The 18,713-nt window shown below is 37.2% G+C and overlaps 2 protein-coding genes across 2 annotated transcripts; both read right to left on the reverse strand.

Annotated features, from left to right (window-relative positions):
* Positions 1-3,858: 3,858 nt before the first annotated feature.
* Positions 3,859-5,308, reverse strand: LOC143623675 (uncharacterized). Its single transcript, XM_077094523.1, has 3 exons — positions 5,167-5,308; positions 4,201-4,387; positions 3,859-4,123 (listed from the first exon to the last, which is right to left on the reverse strand). The coding sequence occupies exons 1-3, from the start codon at positions 5,306-5,308 to the stop codon at positions 3,859-3,861; spliced, it is 594 nt and encodes a 197-aa protein (XP_076950638.1).
* Positions 5,309-7,162: 1,854 nt separating this feature from the next.
* On the reverse strand, positions 7,163-10,325 carry LOC143623657 (uncharacterized). The gene is made up of 6 exons (XM_077094508.1): positions 10,267-10,325; positions 8,656-9,094; positions 8,421-8,575; positions 8,180-8,336; positions 8,011-8,097; positions 7,163-7,481 (listed from the first exon to the last, which is right to left on the reverse strand). Exons 2-6 carry the CDS (start codon positions 9,071-9,073, stop codon positions 7,333-7,335), a joined length of 966 nt encoding a protein of 321 aa, XP_076950623.1. The 5' UTR covers positions 9,074-9,094; positions 10,267-10,325; the 3' UTR covers positions 7,163-7,332.
* Positions 10,326-18,713: the final 8,388 nt, after the last annotated feature.

Consider the following 18,713-nt stretch of genomic DNA (forward strand, 5'->3'; position numbering starts at 1 on the left):
CTGTGCTTTTAGGAAACACGGGGTTTTGCTTTTGGAAGCACGGGGCCGTGCTTCTGGTCAATTTTCAGAAAAGACAAAAAAATCTACAAGAAAAGACAAATCAGTGAACAGCTGGACACGGGGCCGTGCTTTTGGAAGCACGGGGTCGTGCTTACCTCACAGAAAAGACAAAAAGAAATAGCACGTGTCACTAAAAAGCACGGGGGCGTGCCTCAGGAAGCACGGGGCCGTGCTTACCTCTTAGAAACAACAAAAATAAATAGCACATGTCACTAAAAAGCACGGGGGCGTGCCTCAGGAAGCACGGGGCCGTGCCTACCTTCCAGAAATGACAAAAATAATTAGCACGTCACTAAAAAAGCACGGGGGCGTGCCTACGAAAGCACGGGGCCGTGCTTCTCACTCCAGATTGCCTATAAATAGTGGCTCATGTTGCACTCATTTGGTGTGCCTTGAAAAGAGTTCTATCCGGTTTTCTCTTATAAAAACACACACTAACACTCACATAGAAGATTTAGTGAAGATTTTGAAGGCTTGGAGGCCATCACCATCAACCATCATCATCATCCATCATCATCACCATTAAGAAGGAAGATTCGTCTACATTTGGTTAGATTGTTCTAAGTTTAATCATGTATTTGTTATCATCATTCATTTTAATGTTTATCATCATGCTCATTATGAGCTAAACTCCATTTACCATCTAAAATCTATGAAGAAGCTTTGTTTTACTTGATAATTATATAAAACATGTGGTGTAGTCTAGTAAAGTACATGGTTATCTTACAATTATCTTTTGATGAGAAATGTTTCACCATCTTAAATCACTAATTCAAAGTTGGTGGTTGTCAATTCTATTGGCAATCGTTCATGATCGATTCATGTTCTTGAAAGATAGAAATACTTTGATACATTAACGAAACATGGATCCTTATATTTTACTTAGAAATGATGAGATATAAGTTATGATGTATTTTTCTAAGTCTTGGTAATCCGAAAATAGCTTTGCTTAGGATATCATTTTAGTTAAAGAAGTCATATGTTAACGAAATGTGAAATTATAACCTACATAAATCAACCAAGGGGAGATTGTGTGAGTTAACTACAACCACCCAAAGTTGTTAGAATTGGTATTTGAGAAATCGAAGTCAATCCTAATCTTTCTACTTTTTGAAACTACTTGCCAACTTAAATTGACATCATTGAGGTGGCATGACATTAGGAAAGGATGGACTTTAAAATGCGCATGTTACCTCCTTAGTGCCAAAGATGCTCACTTAAGGCTTAAGGAGTTATCTATTATATATTGCTACGGCAAGTTTACCACATGTTTGAATATTAATTATCAATGCTAAAATGGAGTGGAGGTTCGCATAATTGAACAACTCGTTTAGAATCTCTTGTCTTGGTCACCTATATATTATATATAAGTATTTACATTTTATAAAAAGTTCAAAAATTAACCTCAAAATGATTACAACCTCCGATTAAAGTAAAACGATGATTTATTATTAGAAACTTTTGTGTCCACGGATCGATACTTGGTTCTTACCAATACTATTATGCATATACGATTGGTACACTTTCCTATTTTGTTTGTGTTTCGTCTTTGTAGAAATCACTTTTATAAATTTAAAACACGATCTTGTGCAAAAGCAATTCATCCCTTTATATTTTACGCCACGCACAACACACCCATCATATGTCTAAAATAATAACCTTAATATCGGTCAAAATGGTGGCATGACACCTAAACATGATAGAGCGCGTCTAGGAGTATAATTGTAGAACATGATACAACTTCTCAAACTAGGTTGGTGGACCACTAAGTCCATCCATACCGTAGTCCATGTTGCTAAGTCCATCCATACAATAGTCCATGTTGCTAACTGCGGGCAAGAACTACACATAAAATGCGGGGTCATAATTGGGTCTACACTTAGGGGCATGCAGGTTAGTTATAGCTTTCGAATTTCTAATATAAACATTATGGATAATTTTGAAAAGTGTAATTACTTTAACCTAATTGCTTTAACAGATATTTCAAGATGCAATTGAACCATTGAGTGTTTCATATATTAAAAAAAATTATTTGTATCTATTCAAGTAATAGGCAATTAGCAGCCACTCACTTTGCCATAATCATCTCCACAACTTTATTCGACATCACCATTAATTATGTTGGCAAAGCGTTTTCAGATGTAAGTAAAATTTTGTTGCATTCGTTCATGTAGGTGAGATAGCATGTACCACTAGTCATTTTAAACTGATCTGCAACCTCCTTTTGCAACCAATCAAACTTAACCGTATCTCTATGCTCACTTAATATAACTACACGACCCTCAAAACCTTTAATCTTGAAAAGAACGATACCATTCTTCGGCAAATTCCCTACCACCTCCTTTCTCCCCTCATCTTCCTTGAAGGATTTTATCACTTATCTTCTAGTATGCAGTGCCGACTTTTAAGGTGTGTCATGTGAGTGCCCGGCCAGGACACGTTTCTATCGTGGGTATAAAAAATTTTAAAAACTCCCGATGTTATATATAGAATAGCCAAACGCTTATAATTCCACTATTTTTATAATACTCAACATATTTTAGATCCATTTTTTTAGATTGCCCAAAGTCTTATAGGCCAATTGAAAATTGAAAAATATTCATTATTTTTAACAAAAAAAAGGTTAAATAATTAAATGAAAGAAACGAATAGGTGGGATAATAACAAAGTCGACTTGGAACATCAGCAGTCACGGTAGCATCTGCAGAAAGAAGTTTTTCGAAATTAAATTATAGTTATTGAAATCTTATTTACAATCCGCAATGCCTAAAGAAAGACTTAGCGGGTTGGCGATGATAGCTATTGAGAACGAAATAATATAGAGCATGTTAATTCTTTGAACATGATAATTGAAAACGAGAAGGAGATGAATCATGTGTACCTTTTAGATCTTAGAACACAGAGAAGGAAGACATAATTCCAATCTTAATGATGAGAAATGATTTCCCGTCTAGGTGTACTATTAGGATGGTATTAGGTGAGATCGGGTCTCATGGAGAGAGAGAGAGAGAGAGAGAGAGAGAGGAGCTGATTTCTACATGGTGTTGGTGGTGGTTAGTTTAGAGTTGTAAAGAGGATACTATTCCCTCTATAATAAGCTCTCTATATATACCAAGGGAAGCTCTATTTATGATCAGGGTTGGCCCGTTAGTAACGGTAATAGAAACTAAAAAGCTGAATCGGACAGGGTACCTATAATAAAAACAAATGCCAATACCATCGGTACAGCACCCACTTTTGTACCACTTTGTTTTTTATATTTTTGTTTTTTTCCCAAATTTCTAATATTTTTGGTACTAATACCGGTACAAGTAAGAAATAATGCAAAAGAAGAAGCCACATCCTTTCTAACATCCTCATGATATTTATAATCCAATCAAATACAAGAACAGGTTTGCATAAAAACTCTACTTATGCTATTTTACTGGAAGAAAGTCTCATTTGAAGATACCTAAAATGAATGAACATAATTAACAGCCTCTAGCTTTTCACACTCCAATCCAATTCACTGCCAAATGGGGCATGATGAACAATAATATTTAATCAAAAAACGTAATTTTATGATTTAAACTTGGTCATTGTGCTCAGCTGATCATTCCAGAACAGAATGCAGGGCACATGTTCTTCCAGTTCATCCTTCAAGCGAGATAGCCTACAGTTATCAAAACAAGACTACTAAAAAGAGGCTAACTTATGATATGATTCAGACACGTGAAAATCATTAACAAAAGAAACCATACCCATGCTTTGTGAGGTGACTAGAAGTTTCTTCTAAAAACTTTAATATCAAACCCACTATCAGAAAAACAAACGCATTAGCATTTGACGGATATTCACATTAACAGTCACTAAGTTTATACCTTGATCATCGGAAATTTGTTCACTGTCTACAAAGATGACCTCCAGTTTATCAGCCACGCACTTCAGTTTATCGTACGAACTTGAACTGATGATATTGGCAACAGATGCATCATAGCTTGGATCAACGACCCACCCGTGACAAAGTGGGACGCCAAGCATTTTAAATATATCTATCTCAGTACTAGCTGAAAACTCATTAATACTGAAACAAAATAAATATTGCGTTGTGAGTTTGAGGCTAGGATTAGGAAAAAAACAAAATAAGAAAAAACAGCATACCCATTGAATTTTGGTTCGATATGAAAGTCCTTTGAAAGCTTAGGAAGGGATTCAATTAGTTCAGCTTTCTCCAAAATTCTTAACTTTCTCAACATGCTATCCAGATTTGATATGAGCACCTGCTCAGATATCTCCTTAGTTACATCCGGGATGATATCGATTTTGCCTTGAAGCAACAGAGCATTACCTGAATAATAAACAACACTTTATATTTGCGGAAGTAAAATGAATTAACTACGAAGAGCTCACAATAGAAATTGAAATAAGAACGCGTACGACTCAACAATGGTTATCCAAATTTATATTAGGGATTATTCAATAGAAACGATTACATTACAAAGAAAGAAGTCGCACTCAGAAAATGAACGAACGAACTAGCTGTTAATGACCTAATCGAATCTGTTTATTTATAGCAGTCACTCAAGCGGTAACCAACTAGTTTCGTATTTGACAGAAACAACCCTTCAAATTTCATGAGACGTGAGAAGTGAAACCAAACGCTCTTAAGCTACATTCACCAATTGATAGTTAAGACCCCTAAAGTAATAAACTTGACAACTAATGATAATAACAAGCCCAATGACTATCATTGACCTAGATGTTAAACATAACTTCCTAACAATTTCGACCTTTGTGTCTAGAGTCATTTAATAACAAACAATCTCCAACTTGCAGCAGAAGTAAACAAAGATTAATAAAACTTATATGTACCTTGAGAAACACTTTAAGAAAGTGGTTAATATATAGGGGTCGACCTCAACTAACCCGAACCAGACAAACCCGAAACTTAACAGGGTCAGTTTCGGGTTAGATATGTTTTATTATCATTATTAATTATTTATTTATATATTAATTTAGAAAATCTATCAACAACCCTAAACATATACAACAGAAAATTCACAAGACAAACTTAAAATCACTGGCAATAATAAAATAGAGAAGAAAACCCGCGCTAGTAATACTTACAGATAGCAATTAATGCACATCTATCGTTATCGTTCTGCAACAAGGTCGTCTTCTCATGGCTGCGGAAGTTGATAGTTTTTGTTTTGTACTTCTTTCCGTTCGCCGCCTGTGTCTCAGCACTCGTAGCTCCGTCAGTACCCATCGTCGATCGAAGTGGTTTTGTAATGGTTAAAACCCTAACCCCAATTTGATCAATCTGATCTTCCTTTTAATAATATAGCACTAACATATTTAAAAGTTATGGGGTTGAGACCCGGTCCAACTTATTTTTTTAATTTTTTTCTACAAAAATGTTTTCTTAATATAAATAATAATATTTTTTTTCATAAAAAAGGAGGTGGCAAATTCCCTACCACCTCCTTTCTCCCCTCATCTTCCTTGAAGGATTTATCACGTATCTTCTAGTATGCAGTGCCGACTTTTAAGATGTGCCATGTGAGTGCCCGGCCAGGACACGTTTCTATCGTGGGTACAAAAAATTTTAAAAACTCCCGATGTTATATATAGAATAGCCAAACGCTTATAATTCCACTATTTTTATAATAATCAAACATATTTTAGATCCATTTTTTTAGATTGCCCAAAGTCTTATAGGCCCATTGAAAATTGAAAAATATTCATTATTTTTAACTAAAAAAAAGGTTAAATAATTAAATGAAAGAAACGAATAGGTGGGATAATAACAAAGTCGACTTGGAACATCAGCAGTCACGGTAGCATCTGCAGAAAGAAGTTTTTCGAAATTAAATTATAGTTATTGAAATCTTATTTACAATCCGCAATGCCCAAAGAAAGACTTAGCGGGTTGGTGATGATAGCTATTGAGAACGAAATAATATAGAGCATGTTAATTCTTTGAACATGATAATTGAAAACGAGAAGGAGATGAATCATGTGTACATTTTAGATCTTAGAACACAGAGAAGGAAGACATAATTCCGATCTTAATGATGAGAAATGAGTTCCCGTCTAGGTGTACTATTAGGATGGTATTAGGTGAGATCGGGTCTCATGGAGAGAGAGAGAGAGAGAGAGAGAGAGAGAGAGAGAGAGAGAGGAGCTGATTTCTACATGATGTTGGTGGTGGTTAGTTTAGAGTTGTAAAGAGGATACTATTCCCTCTATAATAAGCTCTCTATATATACCAAGGGGAAGCTCTATTTATGATCAGGGTTGGCCTGTTAGTAACGGTACTAGAATCTAAAAGGCTGAATCGGACAGGGTACCTATAATAACAACAAATGCCAATACCATCGGTACAACACCCACTTTTATACCACTTTGTTTTTTATATTTTTGTTTTTTTCCCAAATTTCTAATATTTTTGGTACTAATACCGATACAAGTAAGAAATAATGCAAAATAAGAAGCCACATCCTTTCTAACATCCTCAAGATATTTATAATCCAATCAAATACAAGAACAAATTTGCATAAAAACTCTACTGATGTTATTTTACTGTAAGAAAGTCTCATTTGAAGATACCTAAAATAAATGAACATAATTAACAACCTCTAACTTTTCACACTCCAATCCAATTCACTGCCAAGTGGATCAATCTTACTAGCTGACTTATCATATAAAATAAACGTGTTACATATATAACATAAAAGGAGGCTTGCTTGTGTTAAAACTTAGAAGCCACAATACTCTTTGTAACAGTTTTCTTGTAACTCTTCTATTGATTTCTTCTTCCGTTCATTCTAGAGCTTGAATCTAGATTACATGATGTAGTGTTGATATACTGAATCAAATACAGCATAGACAACAATTTTTTGAATCACCAACAGGCAACAAAAGAGCTTCAGACAATAATGAACATGAATCAACTAGGCGAACAAGATTCACGCAAACTGTATAACTCAAAAGATTCGAAATATGAAAAATTAATCCTATTTTGTATAATTATTAAAAAGAAATGTTCATTTGTTATAACCATATAAACAAACACATAGCATTCCAGTTAAGAGAATTTTCGAACCTCTTTCGTGCACAAAAAATTTGTGCGTGGGTACGTACGTTAATCAATATGTCTTTTTATTCTTCATTCATGTTTATGAGAAGATAACTATCAATAATCATGTAGACAATATAAGCTACTAGTCAACAAACTCTTGCAATAATCTACAATACTAGCACCCACCCCCAAACCATATCCCTTTTAATCTAAACCCTCCTCGTCTTTGATGACTGACGGTCGTCGCCACTATCTGACTTCCTTCTCACACCTGCATGTGACCCAGATGAACCGCCATGGTTCCTTAATCCTTCACTCGATGGCAGTGCCCAACCACCCCTTCTTGACTCACCTAACCCTAAAACATATATCATTTGGTTACCTATATTAAATCAAAACAAAATAAAAAACAATAATAACACAAAGGGAAAATGACCAAACTGTGCAGTTGACATGTCAAAGTTAGCATTTTGTCAACTGAAATATGGTATCCTCTAAATGTTCATCCCAAATCCAGGTTGTTCTACTTATTTTTGAAAAGATCAAGACGGTTCGACTGTTTTTTTGAAAATATCCAGGCGACTACACTTTTTTTTTTTTTTTTGTAAAACTAGGCAATTCGACTAGTTTTTTGAAAAAATATTATTTTTAAAATCGGGGTGGTTCAACTGATTTTTCAAAAAATCCACGCGACTAGACTAGATATTGACATGTGGCGTGACCGGGTTGGTTGAAAATCCAGTCGGGTAATGATTATTATCTAGGCTGATGAACTGGATTTGAGATGGGCATTTTGGAAAGACTAGATTTTAATAGAGAAAATGATAACTTTGACCAGTCAAATGGACATTCTGGTCATTTTCCCTAACAATAACGGCGACTTATACCTTCATGAGTATTAGACCCACTGGTCCATCCAGGTAGATGTTTCCTAGCTTTTCCTTTCCAAACATCTTCAAAACCACCAAGTTCATCTAACACAAACGCACATCAATACGCGTTGTTTCATATACATATGCATTGTAGTTATAATTATAATCGTAATACAGAAAATACCTTCATTAATGTTGTGCAACACTTGCATCGTATCCACCTGACCATCTGACTTCAAATTCCTTGTAACCGTATGTCCCTTTTCATGGATTCCCCTTGAAACTCTATGAGCCGCCTGACCTGTAACCGAATCCGCTTCTTTATATTCTTCAAATCTTAACTGAAACCCAAAATAACAAGTCATTAGAGACACAAACCACCATATGTTTGTGTCATTTAAAAAAAAGCATGTATTTTTACTTACTCCATCACTGCCAGTCCTTTTGGTCATAGAGTTCGTATAATATGCTCCATTTGAGCCACCATATGTAACCATAGAGCTTTGAAAAGTGAAGCTGTTAGCTTGCGGGCTTGAGCGCGTATTATTATTCATAATATTCAACTCATGCCCATTATGCGCTATCATGAACAAAGATGATTTTAAACACACGAAACATATGTACAAAGGCAATAAGTAAAAAACTAAAAACACAGTTTACCTTCAAAGTCATCATCAGGATGAACAATGTAAGGCTGTGTTTCAGATCTAACATGCTTGTTAGAACTCTGGTTCTTATTTTCAGAGTCAGGTTCATCTTTTTCATCATCAGAGTTAATTTCTTCGATAATTGGTCCACGTGAAGTGTTTGGCAACAAGGGTCTGGTTTCATGGATTCTAGGTGGTTGGTCAACCATGAACGGGTTTGCTGTTTGACCAAAGATGCCTGATCCAAATGGATTGAAGTCCATGAAAGGAGAACCACCTAAAGGGCCAGATGAGAATATTCCACCAAATGGGCGGGTGAAGAACGGGTCATCAAACGGGTCCCGTCCTCCAAAAAGATCAGGCATACCAAAACTAGAAAACGGGTCACCAAAACCGAAGAAAGGATTGCCTCTTCCCCTTCCACCTTGCATCTTGTTCTTCAAATTATCTCACTGGTAAAACGCAACCAATTTATAAATTAAAAATAAAACTTTAAAGAGAAAATCCAATAACATTTAAAGATTGTGGACCAAATACAGACACGATCAATCAAGTTAGAAATGTATCTGATGCAAATATTCAAGGGAACACTGCATTTTTATTACAAATCCAGAATCTAGAAAGAAAGAACGTGCAAATCAATAGCATCTTATTACATCTTTGTATAGCAGGTAAAAAGATCTTAATCTTCTAACAATAGCAATTGATCCTCACAAACCGATAAAACCTTAAGGTCAAAAATCAACTGTAAATGCATAATATTTAAATCATCCTGCAAATGCACTTTCAGCTTAAACACAGAGAATTACAAACATATGTAGCAACTCGAAGCACAAAAAAAAGGTAAAAATGTGTTTTCTTTCTCCACTAAATTTTCGCTGTTTAAACCGGTAACACAGTCGAAATTTTCCAACTATATAACCATATTCATTCACCTTATATCAAATTGCCATCACTACCTAACATGAGCCATACTTATCAAATGCGCACTCAAAGTGAGGGCCTAAGAAAAAAAAAGCGCACTTAATAAAAATAGTATTATGTATTAGAAGATAACACCATTTTTATATAAAATAAAGAAAAGCTATTGTATAACATCTACTATCATCTAATTAGTACCAAACTACCAAAGGTTCTAAATGAGTCAAGATTCAAATGTAATTCCAAAACTTGAATAACAAAATTTTAAAAACATGAAAACCAAAAGTTCAAAGAGTAATCAATAGTAAAGGTTCAAATCAAATAATGATTGTTGTTGATCCGTCAACTTCAAGAAGCGAGGGCCTAGGAAGTAGAAGCGCATATATTATATTGGGCCTCGCCTAGGCTGAAGAAGCTAGAGTTTTAATAAGTATGATATGAGCACTAACTATCTATCTACATGACAAATTATGAAAAAGATCAACTTTGTTAGACCAATAAGATCTCCAATTTACCCAATTTCAAATAACAAACCTAACCTCTAAATTGATCAGCATAATCATTAGACACCCAACAGCAGTAACAAGCGTATAAACCTCTCGTTCATCAAATCCGAAACCGATGATTTAAATAAAAACGCGTACTTACAAACAAAACCGTTGTAAATTGAAAATTGAAACCCTAAATATATACATATACATACCTGTGACGGAGATCGGACAATTTTGAATGACGGAAAACAGAATTGAAGGATTTCGGGAAGATATAATAAGATGAGTAGAAAGTAGTAATATGAAAATCAGCTGCCAGTGCAAGGAGGTTTCTAGAATTCTATTACGGGATACCTGAATTTTTGGGAATATAATTACGTTTCATAGTTAGATGCAGACTTGTTGGGACGTTTTAGTGAACTTTCATTGTATAAAATAAAATTATGTTTAACGAACGGACATATACTTGTCGGGAGTTTAATAGCACGTCTGAGTGTTTATGTTTCAAAGTTACATATATTTGTTGGGATGTTTAATGAATTTTCGGTGAATAGAATTATGTTTCATAGCTAGACACCTGCTGAAGAAACACGGATCCACTCCCCGGGTATGGGTCCTGGATCCAGTGAATCCACAGGGTACAATACGATAATTACTACACGATACGAGTAAAACTTCCCAAAGTCCAATGACGAAAACCTGCAAAACAGACACCGTGAGTCTCGTTACAAGAAGGACAAGATGGGGGGTCTTCCTGTAACCACCCTCCGGCGTGAGAATCAGTAACGTTCGTAGTGTAGAAAGTACTGAAGTACAAAGACTAAGTGTAGTTAGAATATAGGTGAGTGAATGAATACCTCATACCATTTGACAAGGTATTTATAGCCGAAGGATGGGGGAAGGTGATTGGGGCAGCTGTCCCTTAAGAAGATGCCTTTATAACCGTCTGGACACGTGTCCTTATGTAATAGGTTTATTCCATACGTTGCATGTGCATGTATAACAACCTGGACACGCGTCTCTTCCTCATTGGTTGCTTGGAGAATATTGGCCATGTGCACGGTTATAACGTCCTTGCCACTTGTCATCAATTGACTAGCCGAGGGCTCACGTATTGCCCAAGAAAGTACCTTGGCGAATCTTCTAGAAGGCAATTGTGTATTGACAGCTGTCCTGGAGCACTTACCTCGTGGTTATTTCCGCGAAAGGATATCTCTTCCTGCGGGTGACCTTTGAGGGTACTGTGGTGCTTCCGCATGCGATATGAGGGTGTTTCTTCCTCAAATGATTATGCGGATGATTTATATGTCCCGCGGGTGACTTATCACGGGCTTCTGATTGACCCGCGGGTAGTCCTTAAGGGTATTTGGGTCTTTTTGGTACCCTACCTCTATACCTGCTTATCGGGAGTTTAATAGCAAATCTGAGTATAAAATTATGTTTCATGTTTAGGCACATATTTGTCAGGAAATTTAAATGAAGTTTTATTGTATTAATTGAAGATAAATGTAATAACTAAAATATGGTAGGGTTCATGGTCTGCGACATATTGTAGTTTGCCTCCAGCGACCTTTCAGTTGATCCTTAGGCAACGTTCATTCTATCGATCTCCTACCTTTAATTGCAATGAATATGTCATCAATTGAATTGAAGGGTTATCATACCTAATGAAATGAATGATACAACATATCATACTAGATACAAATTTGTTCTTCACCAAAGGTAGAAGAATGCGGTGTTGGCATCTTTACGAAGTTTGTCAATTTGATTTTCTATTGTTACTGTAATCTTTTAATTTAAATGAGATTGATTTGTTTTGATTTTGTCTAGGTAATCAAACCAATTCAATCTTAATAAACTAGGCTTGAATTTTTGCTCAGGTTTGCTTGTGTATACTGGATACACGTGACACGATAACCATCATTAAAACACAACTAATGGTGGTTGTTTTATGTCAAAATCTAACGAAGGAGCTGTTACTGATGTTTCCGTTTTTATTTTCTGCTCGGTTTGTATCAATTTGGTTTAGTTTTATCAATTTTTGGTTTCGGTTTGGTTTTAATTTTTTTGTGTTTCTCCATTATTTTGATTTTGATTTTTCCCTGTTTTTGTTGAATTTCATATTAAGTCGCTTGTGTTCTTGGGCTTGTTTTGGTAAGACATTTTTCAGTGTTGGTTTCGTTTAAGTTTTTTTGGTTTCGTGTTTTTTAAGTTACGTTTCAGTTTTGATTCAGTTTATTCGTTGTTGGTTTCGGTACGGTTTTCATTATTTTAGTCTCATTTTGGTTCGTTTCAGTTTATTCAATTGTTTAGATTCATTTTGGTTTGGTTTCGGTTTTCGGTATTCTTTATGTTTTGGTTTCAATTGGGTTCGGTTTTTTGTTTAGGTCTTGATTCGCTTCCTGTTGGAATCAACGACATGTTGGTTTAAGTTAGTTCAAGAAAGGACAATTGCATTCCTCCATAATAATCTGTGACCACCATGTGTTTTAGTTTGTTTCGTTTCGTTTGATCTTCATATACTTGTGTTTGATTTATATATGAAATTGAATAAGCTAGTTTGTAAAGTTTACTAATATGATATGTTGCAGAGTTTTTGCATAATAATTCATTTAAGCTCACGAGCCAGCTCTAGCTCGTTTAAGGCCACCTCTGTTTGAGTTTTTAGCGAGCAGATCGTGAGTACCTCGCGAGCGGCTTAGGTGATATACACCCCTATTGACTATGAGCACTTGTGCAGGTTAGTTCTTGGAAAATGATGCTATTATTGAACCTTGCTCATTTGATAGTTTTCACAGATTGTTACATCAGCATTAATAATGTGGAAAGGGCTAATGTGCACGACTGGTTGTGCACCAGTTGTGCTATCTGTAAGTGTGGAGGTTGGCTTCAAAAGGGCAAATGAACAGTTACATGTCTAGACTATTGTTTACATTAGTTATTTAAGAGAGATTTATATTTGAAGTTATAACTTGCACAGTGATATTCTATTTTTTCACATAAGGAACCAATTCGTGACGGAGATATAGTGGTATTCAATTGAAGGTGGAAAGCTTATGAGGTTAATCCTGGTGATTTAAGGTAAATACTCTTTCTTTAATCTTTGTTTTGGGTTGTTTAAATCAGAAGCTTCAGTTTGGTTGATGTTTGATGAAACTAAGATTAATACGCTATGATGACTCAGTTTTGTAACGTGAATTATTGATTAATTCTTTTTAGTTGATTTGGGTTATGAAATTCATCATCCATCACTATTAAGGTAAGTATTTCGTCTCTTTTATGTTGATTAGGTTACATATTTCATCATCAAATCAAAATCCCTAAAGGACTTCTTGAATATCGGGTATCAAATGTGATTTAGGTTTTCTGATTATTAAGGTTTCAAATGATGTGCCCTAAATTGATTATCAAGAGACATGTGGAATTCTAGGATTTAGTAATTGGTTTGTTACTTCTGCAAAGAAAGATTTAAACTTGGAAATTTAGTTAATTTACTTTTGTGTTTTGCAAAATTATGCAGTCTGGTGCTTTGTATTGAATGTAGTATTGACAAAGAATTATGTTACTTTTGTGTGCATCAGATCTTCAGAAATCAACTACGTGCGGACTGGGACATCAACCTCATCTTATCGGATTGGAACATCATTTGACAAGTACATGCATGAAACCGTAAAAAAAGGTATGTTATTGTTGTTATAATTTTGTAGGGGTGTTCTTCCGGTAGATTGGGTTATTGTGTTTCATATTGGAACCAACCGATCTGTATGGTTGTCGGATAAATCGGGTTTGGGAACTTAGGTTATCAGGTAGACTTCACTGAAATAAATTGTTATATTCATATCTTAAATTAGATATCATTTAAATCACTAAATATATAACATACCTTATTTTCAAATTCTTTTTAGCTTAGTCTATCAAAGATTTAACTTACATTGTATAACTAATTTATTATGTAACGGGCCATGCCAGGTCATAACAAGTCGAGCTCCATGTCACGTATGATTAATAGTGAACATATATAGTTTTATTAGCAATAGATTTGTTTGGGATCAAACTGGTCATTAGCAGCATCTGATACTTTACTTCGGGTATTATTATTTGCCTTCAGATACATACTTATTTACTTTTAAATGCATTGTATCGGTGAAAAATGATGTTTTATATATTTTTTTGCCACATAATTGCAAGAGCCAAATGGTTATTTCTTTTCAGACTTGGAGATGATAATATGGACTTACCCAACTTTAGGTAGTCTTGCATATGTAAGTATACTTTCTTGATTTGGGTCAAACAAACAAACCATATTTAATTCAAGAGTAATTTAGTCAATTTAGATTTTAGACTGAATTTTGTTCAGATAATACATTCTACACAAGCTTTGACTTCAATCAAACTATTTGATTATTTCAACTCAAAATTTTTATTGTGACCAAAACACCCCTTTTTGGTTTACAACAGCTTTTTACGATCAAATGATCAATACTTTTAACCTTAAATTTGTAATTATTAATAGTGGTAGATCCACTTTGAACTTGCAAACCATACCCAATACATGTGCAACCATTACTTTTGACTTGGTAATACAAATTTTGTGAAATGCCTTAACTATTATCTTTGTTTGTGGTTTAATATAGTAATTGTATGTGTTTGAGGAAGTGTTTATGGCTCTTCTTCATTAATAACTGTTTTGGATAAAAATCAGCTAAGGATAATGTATCCAATCCGTAAAAGTGAGGTCTAGTGCTATGCCAATAACAATGATTATGTGAATGAAAATGGAGTGAACACCGAGATTTGTTGCGAGGAAAAACCCTTTCATCTTTTTCAGATCAAAAGAAAAAAACCCCGGGTGATGACAACTCGTCGATCACCAATTTATTAATATCAAAAAAGGGTTACAATGGTTGTGGAGATTAGATTGATGTTACAGTAGTAGCTAACGTGTATAGAGAGAATAGTGAGTTCTGCCCTAAGAGTGTGTGAGTATAAGTGATATATCTAATCGATCATATCTCGATGTTTATAAAGAAAATAAACACAAAAATAAGTCCTATCTATCCGCCACTATTCCACTACTCTTCCAACGTTCCTTGACCACGTGCTGGTAGCTTCCAGTAGCGAAATTTAAGGTGGACCAAGTCACATAGCCGTTACTTTTGTTGAACAATAACCTACACACATGAAACAATTGTTAATTATATTAACCTCTGAGAATCCTTGATCTTCGACATGGTTCTGGAGCTCTTCGGGAGGATACTGATCCAGACATATCTTCAATGATAATATATCCTCAGCAGAGAAAATATCAGTCCTAACAATAACTAATTCATAATTTTTGTGTATGCAGATTTCTAGTTCATTGTGGTTCTGTAGCACTACTTTCCTATGTATATATTTGCAGAGAAATAGATTTGCTAAACTTGGTAGCAAAGTAATCCTTGCAGCAATTGTTTATTTTTAAAATAATGTAATTGAAAACAGTTTACATTTAGAATTGAAACATTGCAAAGAAACATTAATTTTGACTGTTCTTTTGTCTTTCACATTTCAGTTATTATTGGTAATAGTTTTCTTAGGAATAAATAAATAAAAAAGAATAGGAGCTCTAGCCAACTTTAGAGAAAGTTGGATAGGATAGAATCGTGTCGCTCAACAAACACATACACGTAATGATACGCAGCAACGCACGCGGGTTGAAGAAACACTAATCGACCCCGAGTAGATTATGGATAATCTGGGGGTTAAGTAATGTTTCCCACGAGGGTTAGGTCCGGCAAAGAAGGATGTTCTTCAGATGACCTGCAAAACAGACACCGTGAGCTCGTCACTGAGAGGGGGGGGGGGTTCCTCCTTGTGACCACTCTCCGGCGTGAGAATCAGACTAGATTGCTACGTAATGATACGCAGCAACGCACGCGTGTTGAAGAAACACTAATCGACCCCGAGTAGATTATGGATAATCTGGGGGTTAAGTAATGTTTCCCACGAGGGTTAGGTCCGGCAAAGAAGGATATTCTTCAGATGACCTGCAAAACAGACACCGTGAGCTCGTCACTGAGAGGGGGGGTTCCTCCTTGTGACCACCCTCCAGCGTGAGAATCAGACTAGATTGCTCTGAATATAAGTGTATATTGAGAGAAATAGCTAGTGAAGGTAAAATACCAGATGATCCTACCGTTCCAAGGTGTTGAGTATTTATAGCCGAAGGTAGGTTTCCAAGCAGGTACAACCAGCTGTATAATATTCCTGTTCTACCAACTATGGGCTACGCACGTGCCATGCTGGTTGGTGGGTAGGCAGCGGCTGATAGTGACCAGGCCGGCTGTGTACTATTCCTTTTCCACCAATTGCAGGCTATGTGCGTGCCACGACAAGGGTTGGTGAGTAGGCAGCGGCTAATAGTGACAAACAGTACTAGAGCATGCTCCTCGTACTGTTGTCGGTGAGCTGTCACCCTGTGATTGGTTCATGGGCTGCTTTGGTCAGATCTTGTCCATTTTGTCCATACCTTGGCAGGTATAGTACAAAAGATCTTTCAGAAGCATACGGACTGACTTATTTGGGCGGGAGTATTCCCGCCTTGCTCATTCCTTCAGGTGACACTGAATTATTTAGTGCCTTGTGCGTGTAACCTTGCTATTAGTGCGGGTAGCCTTCCCTGATGGCTTGTATCCGCAGCTGCGGGGACAGGCGGGGTACTTCACCATTGGGAGGCTTTCCCTGCGGGAACAGCTGGCGTACTACGCGTAAGGTCTTCATCTCTGAGCATGGTGGGTCCTGCGGAACCAGTTGGTCCTTGCGCAAACGTCCCTCTTCAAGGTGAGTCTTGCGGGTCCAACTGGGCTCTGCTGGGACCTACCTCTTCAAGCCCCCCAGTCCAATGTTCTTCTCATGAATTGTTAATGAGGTGAACTTTGGACTTAATCAAGGGGTTTTGAAAAGGATTTAGTTTTAAGGTTGTCCGTGGGGATTCTTCCCGCGGTTTCCCTAATGTCACGCAGAAATTCCCGACTTTTCTGCTTGATCTTTGGGTATGATGCGGGTAGGTGTGTAACCTCCTCGCAAGTCAGGAGCGTCGAGTTTCATTTGTGTAGATTCTCCACGAGGTTTCGGTAGTTTTAAACATAGTGATCAATTATGTTAAAGAACCAATTCCATCCTGGAGCTTCAAACAATCTAGTTCTCAACGTTCCCGCTATGCGGGGATGTTATTTCCCTTTCCGCAAGCATGGCCCAGAAGATCCTTCTTGGTTTCAATTCCCTGCGAGTGCTAAGTATGTGAAGGGTTTCGCCTTGACACTGTACCCGCACTCGTCTTATAGTTATCTTACTTCCAAGGTATTCTTGGCGTCCATTCCCTGCGGGTGCTAAGTATGTGAAGGGTTTTGCCTTGACACTGTACTCGCACCTGTCTTATAGTTACTTGGTTGCCAAGGTAAGGGGTATAGTCCCGCTTACTTTTGAATCTTTTTTGAATCTTTTTGAAATTCGAAGAGTTGGTGAAAGGATAAGAACAGTCCAAACTGTTGAAACGTCGTCCGACGGTTTCTTCTGACAGTGTCAGGACGTGCAGGAAGTTATGGCGACGTGACAGTATATGGTCATTCCAGACGCTTTTTCAGGCGCGTGGGCACGATTTTTCGGGCGCGTGGGTGCGGATTTTACGGCGCGCGTCCCGTCAACAGCTGTTGCCAACTTGTTTTTTCCACGTGTCATAGTTTCATTGCACCAGCTCTTTTCTCTCTTCTCCGCATTAAATTCATCGCATTCATTGCGATGAGTATATAAAGGGGGAGAGGGTTCACGGTAATCCACACTTTCACTTCTTTCTTCTTCTTCTAAGCGATTTCCGGCGAATACTAACTTTCTATCGAGCATTCTCCGGAAATCGTTCTTTACCTCCAAAACATGTCTACTCATGATCCAGAAGCTACCGTCGAGGAGTCTGACTTGTATGTCGAGAACCCGACGTCTACGTCCGATAAGGACGATAAGAGTACTGCTGGCGAATGCCAGTGTGCTCTTCCCATCGAGCTTTACCGGTACATCGTCCGGAAGTTCATGCTCGAGCCGTTCGAGCCTGAGTTTCCGGAGCCACACCAGACGGTGTACGATGCCCCCAAGGTCAAAATAGGGGTATATGCCGCCTTCTTCGTCTATGGGAATCTTAGGTTCCCGTTGACGAAGTTTGTATACCGTGTTTTGGATAGACACGGTATGCACCTGACGGAGGTACACCCAATGGCGATCGCCAAGATCCGCCATTTTGAGTGGGTGTGCCTCATTCTTGGAGTGGATCCCCACGTCGACCGCCTGATGACCTTCTACTCCTGGAGGTGCATCCAAGGCTGGTACACCCTGGTCACCCAGATCAAGGGTTTGAAGATCTGCGCTACCGAGCGCAGTCTTCGGTCTTGGAAGCGGGAGTTCTTTTACATCTCTGCCCGTGTCGTCCTTATAGCGATGACATTTAAGAACGGGAGAGCTCTCCCCAGCCTTCACGCCTCCAACTACCAGGAGGCGGAATGGTTCTCCAAGATTTCCCGGATCCAGAATCCGGTTTACCGCTTTCCGGAGTCCGGGATGGTGATGCTCGGTATGAGCAGGGTGTGGAAGGATGCTGGGGCGGATGCGCCACAAATTCCCATCGTACTGAATA

This window comes from Bidens hawaiensis, unplaced genomic scaffold (genome assembly GCF_021521415.1).
Source record: "Bidens hawaiensis isolate Kalapana, Puna unplaced genomic scaffold, B.hawaiensis_p1.1 tig00003510_1, whole genome shotgun sequence".
Taxonomy (NCBI): domain Eukaryota; kingdom Viridiplantae; phylum Streptophyta; class Magnoliopsida; order Asterales; family Asteraceae; genus Bidens; species Bidens hawaiensis.

Coding starts and splice junctions, on each gene's coding strand:
- LOC143623675 (XM_077094523.1), bottom strand. CDS start 5,308: ATGGGTACTGACGGAGCTACGAGTGCTGAGACACAGGCGGCGAACGGA. Junction 4,388..5,166: donor ATGTGCATTAATTGCTATCT/GTAAGTATTACT, acceptor TTTATTATTCAG/GTAATGCTCTGTTGCTTCAA. Junction 4,124..4,200: donor ATCGAACCAAAATTCAATGG/GTATGCTGTTTT, acceptor ATTTTGTTTCAG/TATTAATGAGTTTTCAGCTA.
- LOC143623657 (XM_077094508.1), bottom strand. CDS start 9,073: ATGCAAGGTGGAAGGGGAAGAGGCAATCCTTTCTTCGGTTTTGGTGAC. Junction 8,576..8,655: donor TCCTGATGATGACTTTGAAG/GTAAACTGTGTT, acceptor TGTTCATGATAG/CGCATAATGGGCATGAGTTG. Junction 8,337..8,420: donor AAAGGACTGGCAGTGATGGA/GTAAGTAAAAAT, acceptor TTTGGGTTTCAG/TTAAGATTTGAAGAATATAA.